Here is a 16,626-nt window from a genome sequence, read left to right as displayed (position 1 = left end):
ATATATGAACCCCCTTCCTCTCCTGCCTCTCCCCTCCCCACCGCTTCCTCCCTACCCCCCCTTTCCCCCTCCCCTCCCCCCTTCCCCTCCCTCCCTCCCCCCATCCCTCCCCTCCCCCCTTTCCTCCTCTCCCTCCCTCTCCTACGCCCCTTCCTCTCCCCCCTCCCCACCCCTTCCTCCCTACCCCCCCTTTCCTCCCTACCCCCCCTTTCCCCCCTCCCCTCCCCTTTCCGCTCCCCACCCCTTCCTCCCTCCCCTCCCCTTCTCCCCATCCCTCCTCCTTCCCCCCTTCCCTCCTCTCCCTCCCTCCCCTTCGCCCCTTCCTCTCCCCCCTTCCCTCCTCCTCCCCTCCTCCTCCCCTCCCTCCCGTCCCCCGTCTGGCAACTTCGGGTACTTCTGCTAGGAAGTGATAAATGGAAGAAACAAAATTTTATACCGCCACAAAATTAAGTGAACTGACGTCATATGTTATTAATCCTATGAGAGGTTTAACTACTCTCGTGGAAAATGACTCAAATTGAAATGAACCTCGTGCAAAATGAATCACCAAAGGATAAAATCTCTTACAGGTCAGTGGCCTGAACCCTGGCTTATCGGAGAAAAGGAGAGAGAGAGAGAGAGAGAGAGAGAGAGAGAGAGAGAGAGAGAGAGAAAAGGAGAGAGAGAGAGAGAGAGAGAAAAGGAGAGAGAGAGAGAGAGAAAAGGAGAGAGAGAGAGAGAGAGAGAAAAGGAGAGAGAGAGAGAGAGAGAAAAGGAGAGAGAGAGAGAGAGAGAGAGAGAGAGAGAGAGAGAGAGAGAGAGAGAGAAAAAAAAAAATGGGCGGGGGCGGAGGGAAGGAGGGTAGATTATTATTTTGCCCTTTGATTATGGGGAATGTGCTGAGTGATGCACGAAGGTTATATTGCCACAATGAAGGACACCAAAGAAAGTTATTTTATTCCTTGCACACGCTGCAGTAATGGATGTTTGAATCTGGATGCAATATTCTATTCCTTCGTGGTAATCATTTGCGTGTGCTTGTCGTTGTGCCCTGTCCAAATTGCAAATTCTTGCGGTTGATGAAATAATCTGGACATGTCGGATGAATCCTTCAAGAATATTTACTCTCGTTTAAATGTGACATTGTGTGAGGTTCATGGACGAGCTTCAGAAGGAAGTTGTGGATTTTTGGGGGAGATGGAGGTGGTGGTGCAGAAGAATTGTGCTTCCAAGCAACAAACCTCTTGAGATGGCTCGGCTGGTTGGCATCAGTAGTAGTGTTCGGATCCAGTCGGCGATTATGTGGTTTAATTTAGGTGCTGAATGCATTGCTGGTGATGTAAGTGTCATAAGGAACAAAGGGAAAACCACAGAGGCAACTACATAAGGGAATCTACCTTTATACCCTAACTCATTAGCATAGCTCCACCCCTCGCATGGAGACAAATAAACACTTATGCGACGCGACATCTGGCCTGACTCAAGTACATGAAGATGGCTACACAATATATGGAACACACTACCTGGCCTAAGGTATTCCATTGCTACCCCGACAAACGTCACAATATCATACCAAAACTCATGGGACATCCCGATTTTATTGACAGTGAATAACAATGCCCATGATGTGCCCATCGAATAGATCTCATTGGGCTTCCTTGCACCCAAAACATCTAGCAGATTGATAAATGCGAGCTTGGATTCCACCTCATGAGTGCAGTAGCAAAGGTTGATTTAGGAATGTATAAGGATGGCTGAAATCATCCTGATGGAGTTTCCAACTCTCTGACAGCTGAATATCATTCTTTGTTTGAATTCCGATATTTCAGAATAGTATGAAATTGAGCAACGAGACATTTCCCAGTTGTATTAAGTCGGTTGATATGTTTGACGATACTACAACCATGTCTTATGGTCAATTATTCCTCGTCACACAATCAACCGGTCCACCAAGTTTCATCCTAATTCATCCACAACTTTTTGAGATGTCGTGCTATATATCGTTTTTGGCCCCATCTCTCAGTGGTGAAGAATCACTTTTAAAATTATAGTATCCGGATCCAGATTTGGATCTTCACCAAAATGTAATTCTGGCTACGTCTGTATCTGTGTCACGCACCTCACTTGTCCACCAAGTTTCATCCTTTTCCATCCACAACTTTTTGAGATATCCTTCTCAGAGACAAACAAACAAACAGACAGATGGACAAACAGGGATGAAATCATAATAATAAATAGTATTATTGGTCGCACAAGGTCGCACAAGATCCGCCAGCAACCTTCTTATGGTTAAACTGCCAGAATCTAGGCTCTCTGCTCACCTTCACTCTTTCATTCCCCTTTTCTCCCGCCTCTGGAACAAATCCCCTCACTCTCTTCAATCCCACTCCTCCCTCCAGGTCTTTGAAACAGCTGTTCACCACCATCTCTTATCTTCCCCCATCCAAAACCTTGATCTTTTCTACCCCCGCTAATTCACCCCAAATCAACTTTTTTGGAAATTCCAACTTCTTTTCTGAAAGTCCTTGCAGTGTCCATGTGTTTTATACCTCTCCCACCCCCCCCCCTCCTTCCCATGCCTCCTCCCCCAAAGCCCTCTCCCTCCCACAGTTCTCTCGATGTCCCTGTTCTCAAATGTTGTGTTTGTGTCCTTCCCCCTCTCTCCCCATCTTGTCTACCGCTCCCCTTATTTTGTGTTTTTATGTGTCGGTTTGACTTTATGTGTGATTAATGTTAGCTCTCTCACGAGCCTCGATATTGTATACAAAAAAAAAAAACAAAAAAAAAAACGAATTGGTGAAGAATGACCGAACTACAGGTAGCCAACATATGTGCAAGGAAGAGGCAGAATGAAATAACTAGATTAATTAATTGGTAGAAGTGCCTGGGGTAGAAGATATAAATGAAGCCTCGTATGGGGTCTACCTCCAGCTTCTTCTTCGTCCTATCTCTGCCCTCTTTTGCTCACCCTCATTTATCCCCTCCACCTCCTCTCTCTCTCCCTCTCCTTCTTTTCCCCGAAGGCAGATCTAAGCAGCTCAGCGGCGAGGATTACACTGGGTTGGTAAACATGTAATCCCAATGGAGTTAGGGCAGGAATTTGTAATTTGTGATCCCAGTACGAACTCACTTACCTGTTCGTCAAAGAAAGACAATGTGGGGTCTTTACAACATTCCCAACTAATACTATCACACCAGACAGTCGGATTGACATCCATCCGAAGGTTGGCACACACATCATGTGAGCACCTGCCTGGGAAGCAGCAATCCAACAGTTTATAGTCTGGTCGGGAATCGAACCCAGACGAGACAGCTCAAAGACAAGTGCTTCCTCGACAACATCTTATTGGAACGGGGTCTTTACAATACAGAACGAATCATAAATTGCAGTCAGTTAACACACACAGGTACTAGGCTATGTTTAAAACTGGAAGTTACATCAGGTGAGAGGGTTACCTGCGCAGACTCGTAAAGGGACCTTTGTTCTAGTTTTTGGAGGAAACCGGATAGTTGTGAATGTGAAAATGGCCGAGAGAGAAGCCAGCTCCATTTGATGGGGAATGTCGCTTTTACCTGCGTTTTTCCCATCTCGATGTATACCTGGATATTCCACACCGTGTGAGGTTGCCGTTTGATTTACACTGCTCTCTCTGCCACTCCTGTATTGAGCAGATTTTCAATCTGTGAGTGCATATTGATCACCGACAGCAGTTAAGAAAGCCACAAACTGTTTTGCATGCTTAAACCAGGCTTATACAACGATCCGTTTGCGGATTTGGAAAGTTTTAAGCTCGTGATGGAATGAAAGCGAGGTTCAGACGAGTTCGCAATTGATCGTCGTTTCAATGGTTTTTTTTGGTTTGTTTTTGTATACAAGATCGAGGCTCGTGTAAGAGCTAACATTAATGACAAACCCCCCCCCCCCCCAAAAACCCGACACAAGACGAAATAAAGGGAGCGGGAGACAAGATGGGGAGAGAAGGGGAAGCACACATGCACAAAATTTGAGAGCAGGGACATCGGGAGATCTGTGGGAGGTAGAGGGCTTGGGGGGAGGAGGCGTGGGAAGGGGGAGAGGTAAAAAAAACAAACACATGGACACTGCTACGACTTCCAGGAAAGAAGTCGGTATTTCAGAAAAGTTGTTTTGCATCATATTGGCATCTAATTGTGATTTGCTGGATCTTTTGATGACCTTTCTTGACACCCATAGCGAGCCAGTTGTGGAACCCAACTGATTGACTGACAAAGTTCAGGGTATCATTTTGTTTTCGGGTTGTCCGTCCGTCCGTCTGTGATAGCTTTTCGTTACTGCGATAACTTGAGAACGGCCGAAGGGATCTTAGTCAAACTTGGTGCAGGTATGCATAATGAGGTAAAGATGAACTGACTAGATTGTGGGGTCACGAGCTCAAAGGCCAAAGGTCATGTTAGGTAAAAATCATGTTACCACGATAACTTGTGAACCAGTGATGGGGTTCTGACGAAAGTTAGTACCTCTTTTCTCTTTTATGTATTATGATGCAAAGATTAACTGATTTGATTTTGGAGTGAAGAGGTGAAAGGTCAAAGGTCAAAGCCTGTATTAGGTTTATAACTTGAGAATGGCTGAAGGGATCTAATTCAAACTTGTTACAGGTATGTATAATGATGTGAAGATCAACTGATTAGATTTTGGGGTCAAGAGGTCAAAGGTCAAATGTCAGATGTTCCATCAGGTAATTCATCCTGAAGTCATTCTTGTTAGGGAATCGATTGAGTTGGAGTTTCCACTTCATAGACCTTTCCGAGAGAGGTCAACTGGTCCCATGGTGCCTGTGCCATGTATAACCCACAACACACTGCTAATTATACACAGCTAACCTCCAAAAGGAATAAGTTGGTGAGGATACCAGTCTACTCTTGTTGAAACCTACCTTGGGATGTTTGACATCCTCAACTTGGATGTGGCTGGAACAGTTGGCTTTATATTCCCAGTCAAAGCAGTGTGCCATTAGGATGTAGCACTCCTGCTGGAACTGTACTGTATGTTCAATTCTTTGTTAGTTGTGTTCAGCCTTGTTGAGATGTAACCCAGAAAAGAGAGCTAAATGGTGAGCATGTTATCAACTGGGATACCCTTAGGACTCCGAGTATGATAAGACAGCGGTATATCTCTGAAACATTATATGATTGATCTTTGCCTTGTTGATGTATTATATTTGATTTTGCATGAAGTCTTGGAATGTTTCCTGTTGTATTATTTATTTTGTAAATATTTTTTTGAAATTTTGCCCTTTGTAGTGTTTGTACTGTTATTGAGCCGATGCTGCCCAACCGCCACCCACCTTTTGTGTATGTAGGTATCTTGTACTCCCTCTCATCCCTCCCTTCAGAACCTCTGCCATGGTTTCTATTGGGTAATTAATAACCTGAAATCGCAGAATATTGGACAGCCAGGTTAACATCCCCACAAAGGGACAGCATACTACAATAGGGCTACAGTTGGTAGTCGATTCTTTCTTATTCCATGTGTAACCAGAGAATACCTCCGCCAGGCTGAACAGTTTATGGTTTGTATACCACTGAGAGGCCAAATCTGGATTCGGACCTGAACCAAAATCTAATCGGCTTGTTCTTGTCATCTACCAAACTCATCCACAAAGTTTTGTCCTACTAAATAATCCACAACTTTTTTGAAATGTCATACAATATATCGTTTTTTGTCCTATCACCTTTTTGGCTTTATGGTGAAAAATCACTTAAGAAATTAAAACATTTTCTGATCCGCATCCGGATTCGAATCTTCACCAAAATTGAATCAGTTCTTCCTTGTCATACACCCAACCTATCCACCAAGTTTCATCAGAATCCGTCCACAACCTTTTGAGATATCGTGCTATAAGTAGTTTTTTTTGCCTTATCTCAATGGTAAAGAATCACTTTTAAAAATAAACAATTCTCTGATCCGGATCCGGATTCGAATCTTCACTAAAATTGAATCGATTCGTCCATGTCACATACCCAACATCTCCACCAAATTTCGGCCGAATCCATCCACAATTTTTAAAAGATATCCTGTTCACAGACAGACAGACAAACAAACAAACAGACAGGGGTGAAAACATAACCTCCATCCACCTTTGGTGGCGGAGGTAATTAACCCAAGACTAGAATACTCAAAGCTGAGTGTGCTGCCGAGTGAAAACTCTTGCCACACCATGTTCCTCAGTAAATACCGGTCGAAGGTGGGATGTGAATTATCCGGACAAGTGGTGCAGCGTCAAGAGAAGAAATGACGCTGTGGAGCCCACATTCCTTCAAATAGAACATAAAGCTTGTTTTTAAAAATAATAAAATCAATAAACAAACAAGAAAAGCATCGCGAAGAGCACGATACTGGCAAAATCCACCCCGCCCCCGCATCCCCCCCCCCCACAAAAAGTTGACATGGAGACATCAAATTGTCCATTTCATTAAGATTAAAATTGACGATCTTAATCATAGCTCAGGTAAATCTGATGAAAATTGATTATTTTTCAGATGAAAATTGATGATTTTAGATGTTTGACCGTGAGTTGACGATTGACCTTTTCACCTCAAAAATAGTTTGTTTCCCAATTGAGTGATGGACTATGCAATTGATCTTTAATTGTCAAGTCAATTGGATGAACAGTGATAAGCTTTCAGATGAAAATTGATGATTTTAGAAGTTTCACCTTTAGTTGACATTTGACCTTTTGACCTCAAAAATAGTTGGCTTCCTAATTTAGTGACTCAATATGCAAATGCTGTTCAACTTTCAAGTCAATCAGATGAAAAGTGATAAGCTTTCAGATAAAAATTGATGATTTTAGAAGTTTGACATTGAGTTGACATTTGACCTTTTGACCTCAAAAATAGTTGGCTTCCTAATGTAGTGACTCAATATGCAAACGCTGTTCAACTTTCAAGTCAATCAGATGAAAAAAATGACAATTTTAGAAATTCGACCTCATGATGACCTTTGACCTTTGAGCTAAAAAATCAAGAGACTTCTTCCTTATGACCAACTCTACCATCTGATGAAGTTTCGTGAATATAGGTTTAGAATTGTGACCTGAAGGCAACTGACATACAAACAGACAAACAAACAGGCAAACAGACAGACAAACAAACAGGCAAACAGACAGACAAACAGACAAACAGAAAATGACAGACAAACAGGGAAACAGACAGACAGACAAACAGGGAAACAGACAGACAGACAAACAGGGAAACAGACAGACAGACAGACAAACAGACAAACAGGCAGACAGACAAACAGACAGACAGACAGACAAACAGAAAGAGACAGACAAACAGGGAAACAGACAGACAGACAGATAGGCAAACAGAATAATCCACAAGAACAACCAATATACTTGAATTTTTTTTATTTTGCAAGTAGTAAATAAAGTCTTGTTTCAGCTTCATGCAAATCTTTCATATCCAGCTGCAAAGTCAATGTCCAGAGCCAAATACAATGGCAAAATCCAAATTTTCTGTTTTAGGTTGAATAGGGGGTTACCCTCTTGGATCCTCCATGGTCTTTGACTTGCGTGAGACTTCCTGGATGATGAGCTTCGAAAGGCACATAAGTTTGGATGAAACACGAACAGAAGGTTAATCTCTGCGGTTGAGCCGTGCCTTCAGATTCAGTAACACACACACACACACACACACACACACACACACACACACACACACACACACACACACACACACACACACACACACACACCTGACCCCCATGCCAGCCGGACTGAGCGAAAGTGAACTGCCTCTGCAGGATTATGCCACTTCTTCACCCAAATAGCAGTCACAACATGCGATTCCCATGCTGGAGGGGTTAATTTAATGCTGGGTTACGACTTGATACCCTTGATTTTCCAAGCGAGACTTCTTCCCCGCTGGGATTACTCATAACTCATCCTGTATTGTGCCGAGTTGCACAAGGCAAAGCCCAATAAATAAAGTTTCAGGGGAGGTGGCGGAATAGCGCCGCGATCCGCTTCCTTTCTTACGCCTCCATAGCTACCGAAGCTACATTGGCGATGGCTCATCAGACTAAGACTGCAAACGGGATATTTTGGGGAAGTGTGGGGGAAGCTGTGCCTTGTGTACGGTCGTGGGAGCTCCAAGAATGGGCTGGCCCATGATTGGACCTTGGTTCGATGGATGAATAGGAGGGAGGGTGTGGAAGGAGGAGAGGGAAGGGTCAGGTGGGATGATGTAAAGAGGGAATGCAGCAAAATGGGATCATATTCTGCTGAGTAGAACAGAGAATCTGAGTGAAAGGGTTGAAGGAACTCTCCATTCTGTCAGTTAAGGGCATGAGTTGGTGTCTAATTCTCAATGGTCTAGTTAGCATCATTGCTCGGCATTGGTGGCCATGCGGTAACTGAAAGACAGAGTGAATGACAAAAAAGACGATAGAATGTGTCACTGTTAAGGATATCTCTTTCTATTTCTGCCTCTCATAGCAAATAATATCTACACAATCCGTAGATTTCGTTAAGGAACTCGACTGAGCGTAAAGAAACAATATGATTCCTTCGCTGCACCCAAATGTTGATGTAAATGAAGTAAAAAGAAAAACAGCATTATGTATAAAAGAGAGAAATTGAAATGTAAAAGAGCCGACATGGGAGCGTTAGAGAATTTGCGGGTGTACAGTGGGTGGGATCAGGAGGAGGGAGAGAGGTGGCTCGGAGAAGAAGCATTGGTGGGAGGGACGGCAGAGGGAGGCACAAGCGCAGGACAGGGTGAGAGCTTGGGAAGATGACAGCGGAGAGCGCAGGTTGGCACGGCACGCATCTTGGATAGAGCTTCTTAGCTCCAGTGTCTGCATTGCCGAGAGCACTCAGGAAGCCGGGGCAAGGGGTAGATGACAAACGTCGGAGCGATTGGTGACTTGAGGTTGTAAGAGAAGCGAAGCAATCAAAATGCTCTTCCTCTTCCTCCTAGCCACGCGCTTTGTGACTTAGCAGCTGTGATCGGTAGACGATACCAGGAGAGATTTTGGGTGATACAACTATTGGAGTCAGGACGACCGACGCTTGCGAGGACCTTTGCATGGAGATCTGTAAAAGAAGGAAGCCTGACCACAGGTACAAGGAGCGATGCATTGTCTCAGTCCCCGAATACTACCTGTGTTGCATGACTCAGCCTTGACCAAGAGCCCAGATTGAGCAGGGTTGCGAGGCTCTCACTCTGTGAAAAGCTGTGTCTTGAGATCTGTGGAGGAGAGGACAAAACAAAGAGAGGAGATCGCTCAAGAGGGTTATCTGGAAATAAGGGAAGGCTGGAGCAGCTATTTCTGCTGGAGGTGTATTGGAGTAGGCATAAATAAGTTGGTATTAAAGGGTTGAAGCAGCACGAGGGACTTTTGAGGAGATGCAGTCGTTGGGAAGTCCGGTAGAATCTCTTCGGCAAGGCAGTCCCACAGGTGAAAACCATGCCGATCGGGGTGCCTTCGCTTCAGCAGAAGCGCACTGTCGAGCTGGGACAGCATTTAGTGCATCAGCACGCGGTAATGGTGGAAAGCAAGGTGGCCGTGCTTCGGCAGCGGCAGCGAAAGGGAGCAAGTTTGTGGTACTTTACCTCGACCTCTCTCTTGTCTTTTTGCTCGAGTTCAGAAAGTTCAACATGGCGCAGACCTGCCTTTCCTGCCTCAAGTACCTGATGTTCTCCTTCAACCTTATCTTCTGGGTGAGTGACTTCCATTTTTATATGCGAATATGCACGCGCACACACACACACACACACACACACACACACACACACACACACACACACACACACACACACACACACACACACACACACACACACACACACACCCTCTCTTCCCTATCATATATTTTCCCATCTTTCTCTGGTTCTTAAAATTCAAACTGGTACACTTCCCCACAGCGGTTGTTGACTTTAGTCAGTACTAAGAGGGATTTGTCACCATATAACTGGGAATGATGGAATCTTTGGTGAATCCAACAGTGAGAGCACTGCCCACCAACACCTTTTGGTTGTTGTTCATGGTCATTTCCGATAGATATCTATCTGTCTCATTTTAGGTCATGTCTTAGAGGAGACACGTTACTCTGTTATCTTTGTATTGAAGTGGATTTTATCTTGCTGGTGAGTTTGAAGGTTGATACATATATAAATAATGCTAAATTTTGATAAAATAATGATAAATAAATAATATATTAAAATATTGATAAATAAATAAATATTAAAAAAATAGATAATATATTAAAATATTGATAAATAAATAATATATTAAAATATTGATAAATAAATATTAAATAAATTTATATATATATATGTATACACACATGCCGAAGACTGATGCGTAGATTCATGCGTACTGTGCCTTCCTTTCTTCTTCTTCCCCCCTATCCTTTTCTCCTTCTGAATCCCTAATTGGACCTCCAACTTAGGTTATGGACCTGTATTTAGAGAGGTTCTGAGCTAAAAGGGTCAAAACCACGATGATGGACATTGCCCAGCTGATGATTGTCATGGTCATTCAATGAGGCACTGAATAAATATAAATAATTATTTACATTCTATCTCTATATCTATCGATATGTACCACAGATGTACCTCAAAGGTCAATGTACCGCAGATTGTGCTATTTCACCCCAGCTCATGCTCTCCTGTATTTCTACCACTCAGTTCTTTCTTTGATGATCAGTCAGTCCAATCTGAATTGTTGGGTTAAGCATGAAAGTAACCTTCACCATTGTGGAGTCAAACAGTATTGAGGCCGGACCGAAAGCCTTGCATTCTAAGTTTACCCAGGTGGCCAAAGATCACGGACTGAACCTGACTACCCATACAGCTTTCAGGGTGTCTAACCTGAGTCAGCTCAGAAGAATTGCATGACTACCTGGGTATGTTTCCTGATACCATTTTATCTTGCTGATAACACCTGAAGGCAGAAACAGCAGCTTCGTGAATGCCCATCCAGTTTGCTCTTTGTTAAGTCATACCTGTGTTTTGGTTTGATATAAGCTTTGCTTCATTATGTGTCTTCATCTTCAGTCTGAAATCTGTGTGTTGAGGTTGTCCCAATGTTCTTGAAAACCTTTTCTATAACATTACATCTCCCAAGAGAAAGGTGTGCAAGACTTCAGTTTTAAAATGTCGGCTTGAACTCTGATTCTAAGGGAGCATTGATGTAATTCATTGGAAGGATTTCCTCTCTTCCTTCCCATATCCCACCTCCTTTTCTTCCTCCTCTTGCATCTCCTCCTCCATGTCCTCCCCCACCTCCAGATCCTCCTGCAGATCCACCTCCACATCCTCCTCCTTCTCCCCTTCACCTTCGATACCATGACGTCCTCCACCTCCACATCCTTCTTCTCCTACATAACCTCCTTCTCCGTCCTCCTCCGACCACCCACCCCTTTCCCACATCTATTGTTCATATAAATTTGAGACAATCCATGCGACCATTGCACATGATTCCCCCTGCACAGTAATTCGTGGTCATGTCCTTTTGAGATCTCATATATGATCTTGTAGGTGTACTGTCAAACATTGTACAAGCAGAATCTGACTATTCAACAGATTTCAACCCAAGGAGTTGGATGCAGTTGCATATCACCGAATAGCTGTTTCTCTTCAGACGTTTTAACAAGCATTGCTTGGCAGAGCAAGATAGCCGAAAGCATAACGTGAAAGATTGCCTTCAAACTAGCCGAGTAGACATGAATACGATGTGGAGCAAAGGAGAGGGAGAGGGAATGAATGTGTCATTAACAAAGACCACCACAAATAATGAGGGGATGCGCCAGTTATAATTGCATTTGCAAGTTTTTCATATCAACACCAGCTTTTTTACACTTGGCCAATATAGCAGGCTTGTTGTGTTTGATACACAAGACCACAGCAAAAATTGTGATATACACAAGCGCAGAGGGAATTAATGAGTTTGGGGCACACAGTAGGACCGAGAGACACGAAGAAAATTGCCTTCCCCACCGTATTCGTTTTAGCAGGGATCTGGTCCATTGCCAGGCCTGCCCTAGATGGAGATTTATGAATGAGGGATATCCCTTGGCACTGCGAATGTGTGCTAGGCCTGCGACACTTATTCAACCTTGGAAAGGATTTCATCAAACTCAAAGGTCAACGTACTGCAGATTGTGTTATATCATGCATAGCTGTCATCGGTAAATACTTTGTTTGCTCTTCACATCACTATACTCTCAACCTGCAACCATTGACCTCCCCCCCCCCCCCCCCCCCCCGCAACCTGCTCCGAAAGCTCCTCAAGCTCCTCAAATAAGAAAAAAAACAAGATTTCACTTTCAATGCCCTTGCTGTATGCAGTGATTTATTTAGCTCGAACAACTTAAGATATGATATATATATATACACACATACACACTAACAGGAGTACCCGGCATTGGGAGGGGGGGTGGAGGCAGGAGAGGGATGGGTGAGGAAGGGAGTGGTGGAAGTGGAGGGGGGAGGGGAGGAGGAGGTGAGGGTAGAGGGATGGGAAGGATATGCTACATATACATCTTTGGGGGGGGGGGGGGGTGGCTTTGACAGGCCCCTCCGTTTTGAAGGAGGGGGGGGAAGGGAAGCAGGGAAAATGTACCGGTGCAAAGAGTGCTTTGACCTCAGTGTTGCCCGGGTAAAAAACGAAAATTGTGATACTTTCTGCCACTATCACCAAGTGACGCCACATGGAGAATTTTATAGAGATTTATTTTATAGAGATCATTTACATAGAGAATGTACGCCCCTCTCCCGGTCCTCCACACCCTCGTATGATGCCGCGGCCACATGGCCTATGTTACCCCCATACAAAGTTGTATTTGTATTTATACCCCGAGTAAAGAATAAAAGCGTTTATAGCTGGAGTACCCGGCGTTGCTCAAACGAAAAAGAAACATTAACATATTTGAAATGAGGGCAAATATAATGGGAAAGCAATTGCATCCAAATCAGAATCCATCACAAATGTCAATTCATCATTTACCTTTTCATTGAATATATGATGTTGAATGTGCCATTGATCACATTTCTGAGTAAAGTATGATGATGTTTAGGAAGAAGAAGAAGCCTACCACCAACTTCGACCGCTTCCGGTATTGTTTGATTACTTGTGTTCAAATGTCTGGAAATTGTTTTGTATTTATTTATGCGAATTTGTACTTGTATATAAATGTCATTAATCAAACTGTTTTATGCACTATAGAGCGATTTTTTTTTTATCCAAAAAAACGAACTTTTATTTTTTCAAAAAAATATTCTTTTTTTGCCTGAAACATTCCCAAGCAGTCATTGATGAACCTTTATAAGTTTGACGAATATCCATTCAGCCATCTCTGAGAAAAATGGCGACACAGACACAGACCAACGGCTCTCTTATACAATAATATATCTATAATAATAAACGGCAGTTTCCGTCCGTCCGTCCATCTGTCTCCTCCATAACTCCAAAACCATTAAACCTAGCAGTGCCAAACTTTGCAAGCATACACCTGTACCTCCAACAGATTGCAAGGATGAAACCTGGGTGTTTGGATGTGTTATAATACCCTTTATGAAGATGATTAACGAGGAGCTCATTAGAAAAAAACCCGATGTGGTTGCTTACCAATATGGTGGGCCACCATCTTGGTCATCCCACTGCACCTCGCTGGGTTCTTAAGCCGCCATTTTGTTTTGGCCTACTCAAACTTGCCTTGCCTTGGAAACACGATTGACTATCATTACATAATTGAAGTATATCATTAAAATCTAGATTCGGATAGGAGGATTGGATGCTGTAAACTAAATGATCTCCAAATCTGGAGTGAAATCTGACAAAACCTACCATATCTTGCGGTTTTATAACTAATTGTATATACGCGTTTATTTAAGGGAGGCTGTGATTCTCATTCTGTGGCTGGTTTTTTTAAAATTTAACTTAATAATCGTTTTTAACTTAATTTTTACTTCCATAGGAACTGCTCAGAGACACGTTTTTTGTATTAAAAACGTTTTTAGCAAAGAACACTTTTTTTTAGTAGTTGGGACTATTGTAATTGTTCGAGTCAATTCTGAAGATGGAATTTTGAACATCTATTCGGATGAAGTTTGTGGAGCTTATCGCATTGTGGTTTTTAACTGTGTGTAGAAATGAAATATAGGGGTGGAATGTGGGTGGGTGGGGGTGGGGTTGGGGGGGGGTATGTCTATCATACTTATATATTTACATACATACCGTATTTATTTATACATGTACATATATTATTTATGCATGTAGACCACCCTTTGTGATGTTCATGCTTTTTATTTATTTATACATGTACATATACACTACCGGTCGAATGTTTTAGAACACCTCAAGTTTAACAGTTTTATTGAAATTTACGCAGTTTAATGTCTAAATGTACTCTGAAATTAAGCATAGAACAAATAAACAATTGGAGATAAAAAAAGAAATCATAGAATCATTTTGTTTAACAAAATTTTATTTAAATTTTTGACTCGGCAAAGTAGCCACCTTTTGCAGATATAATCGCCAAACACACTCGTGGCATTCTTTCTCCAATGGAAATCAAATATTGTTCGGGAAGTTCTTCCCAACACTTGCAGAAGTTCCCACAAATGTGTTGCACTTGTAGGTTGCTTTGCTTTCACCCTTCTGTCCAGTTCATCCCAAACCAGCTCGATGGGGTTTAAGTCTGGAGACGGTGCTGGCCATTCCATGATTTGAAGCCTACCGTCTTGTTCTTTTCCTCGAAGGTAGTTTTGACAAAGCCTGGAGGTGTGTTTAGGGTCATTATCTTGCTATAGGATGAACCCCTGACCAACTAGGCGTATACCAGAGGGTATTGCATGGCGCTGAAAAATGCTGTGGTAGCCCTTTTGGTTCAGGGTGCCAGTCACTCTGTGCAAATCGCCGACTCTGTATCCAGCAAAAGAGCTCCAGACCATCACGCTTCCTCCTCCATGTTTGACAGTTGGTGTTACACACTGAGGAACCATCCTTTTGCCGACTCGACGTCGTACAAAAACCCTGCGTGATAATAATAATAATAATTCATTTATTTTGTATAGCGCTTTTCCAGAAGCCCAAAGGCGCTTTGACAGAGTGGAAAACATAATGCATAACAATACATGAAAACGACAATTGCAAAAAGACAAGAATCAAGAAAACAAACAGCAGCGATATACGGCATATATATAAGACAAGAATCAAAAAGACAAGACAAGAATCAATAGGGAAATATTTAAAGCAAAAGGAGGGAGAAGGAGAAGAGATAGTCAGGGGTTAAATGCTGTGGGTTGAATGTTGAATGCAGCGTTGAACAGGTGGGTCTTTAGTGATGTTTTGAATGTGGTGAGTGAGGAGGAGTCTCTGATGGTGTGAGGTAGTGAGTTCCAGAGGGTGGGAGCAGCGATGGAGAAGGCCCTGTCCCCCCAGGATCTGAATTTGGTCCGGATGGAGGGGGTCAGGAGGTTGGTACCAGCAGAGCGGAGGTTGCGGGTGGGAGTGTGTCTGGAGAGGAGGTCAGCCAGGTAGGATGGGGCCAGGTTATGGAGGGCTTTGTATGTCAAGAGGAGGATTTTGTACTGGATTCTCTGGGGGATGGGGAGCCAGTGAAGCTTGTAAAGGACGGGGGTGATGTGGTCACGGGTCCGGGAATGAGTGAGTAGACGGGCAGCGGAGTTCTGAATGTATTGGAGTTTATTGGTGATTTTTGAGGGTGAACCATAGAGGAGGCTATTGCAGTAGTCCAGACGGGAGGTGATGAAGGCGTGGATGAGGGTTTCTGCAGCCGTGGAGGAGAGGGATGAGCGGAGACGGGCAATGTTTTTCAGGTGAAAGAAGGCTGACTTTGTGATCTGTTTAGTGTATTTGTCGAAGGAAAGGGTTTGGTCAAAGATGACGCCAAGATTCCGGATGTGAGGGGAGGTGGATACTGGGATACCGTCGATGTTGAGGGCAAAGTTATGGGTGGATTTTGTGAGCGTTTTTGGGCCAATGATGATTATTTCAGATTTATCACAGTTAAGCTTGAGGAAGTTGATTTGAAGCCAGGATTTTATTTCAGTGATGCAGTTTGTCAGGATAGAGTGGGTGTCGGTGGAGACGGACTTGGTGGAGATGAAAAGCTGGATGTCATCGGCGAAGCAGTGGAATTGGAGACCATGACGGCGGATTAAGTGACCGAGCGGGGACAGGTAAAGGATGAAGAGGAGGGGGCCAAGAACTGAACCTTGGGGGACACCTTGGGGGAGGGGAGCAGTGGGGGATTTGCAGTTATTGATGGAGATGAACTGGCATCTGTCAGAGAGGTATGATTTAATCCAAGAGAGGGCAGTGCCGGTGACGTTAAAGGTGGATTCAAGTCGGGTGAGGAGGATAGTGTGATCGATGGTGTCAAAGGCAGCGCTGAGGTCGAGGAGGACGAGAATGTTGAGGTTGCCAGCGTCAGAGGAGAGGAGAAGGTCGTTGGTGATTTTGAGGAGAGCAGTTTCAGTACTGTGGTTGGAGCGGAATCCGGATTGGAATGTTTCATACAAGTTATTGGCAGAGAGATGATGTTTGAGTTGAGTGGCTACAGCGCGTTCCAAAACTTTTGACAGAAAGGGTAGGTTGGATTTGAACCAACCAACCAACCAACCAACAAA

At 43.6% G+C, this 16,626-nt stretch overlaps 1 protein-coding gene across 2 annotated transcripts in view; it reads left to right on the top strand.

Annotated features, from left to right (window-relative positions):
- Window positions 1-16,626, top strand: part of LOC137424551 (tetraspanin-4) — a 430,033-nt gene that overhangs the window by 107,383 nt on the left and 306,024 nt on the right. The window contains exon 3 of one of the 2 annotated variants that reach the window (XM_068112126.2): window positions 9,618-9,690. In XM_068112126.2, coding sequence (XP_067968227.1) covers window positions 9,628-9,690 — 63 coding nt within the window. In that variant the 5' untranslated portion in view covers window positions 9,618-9,627. Of the gene's footprint in view, window positions 1-9,612; window positions 9,691-16,626 lie in introns of both variants that reach the window. The other variant, XM_068112134.2, reaches the window with a different exon arrangement.

This window comes from Myxine glutinosa, chromosome 1, assembly GCF_964187855.1.
Source record: "Myxine glutinosa chromosome 1, kmMyxGlut1.1, whole genome shotgun sequence".
NCBI classification, from domain to species: Eukaryota; Metazoa; Chordata; class Myxini; order Myxiniformes; family Myxinidae; genus Myxine; species Myxine glutinosa.
Note: the sequence above shows the minus strand (reverse complement) of the source record. Positions and strands in the feature narration are given on the sequence as shown.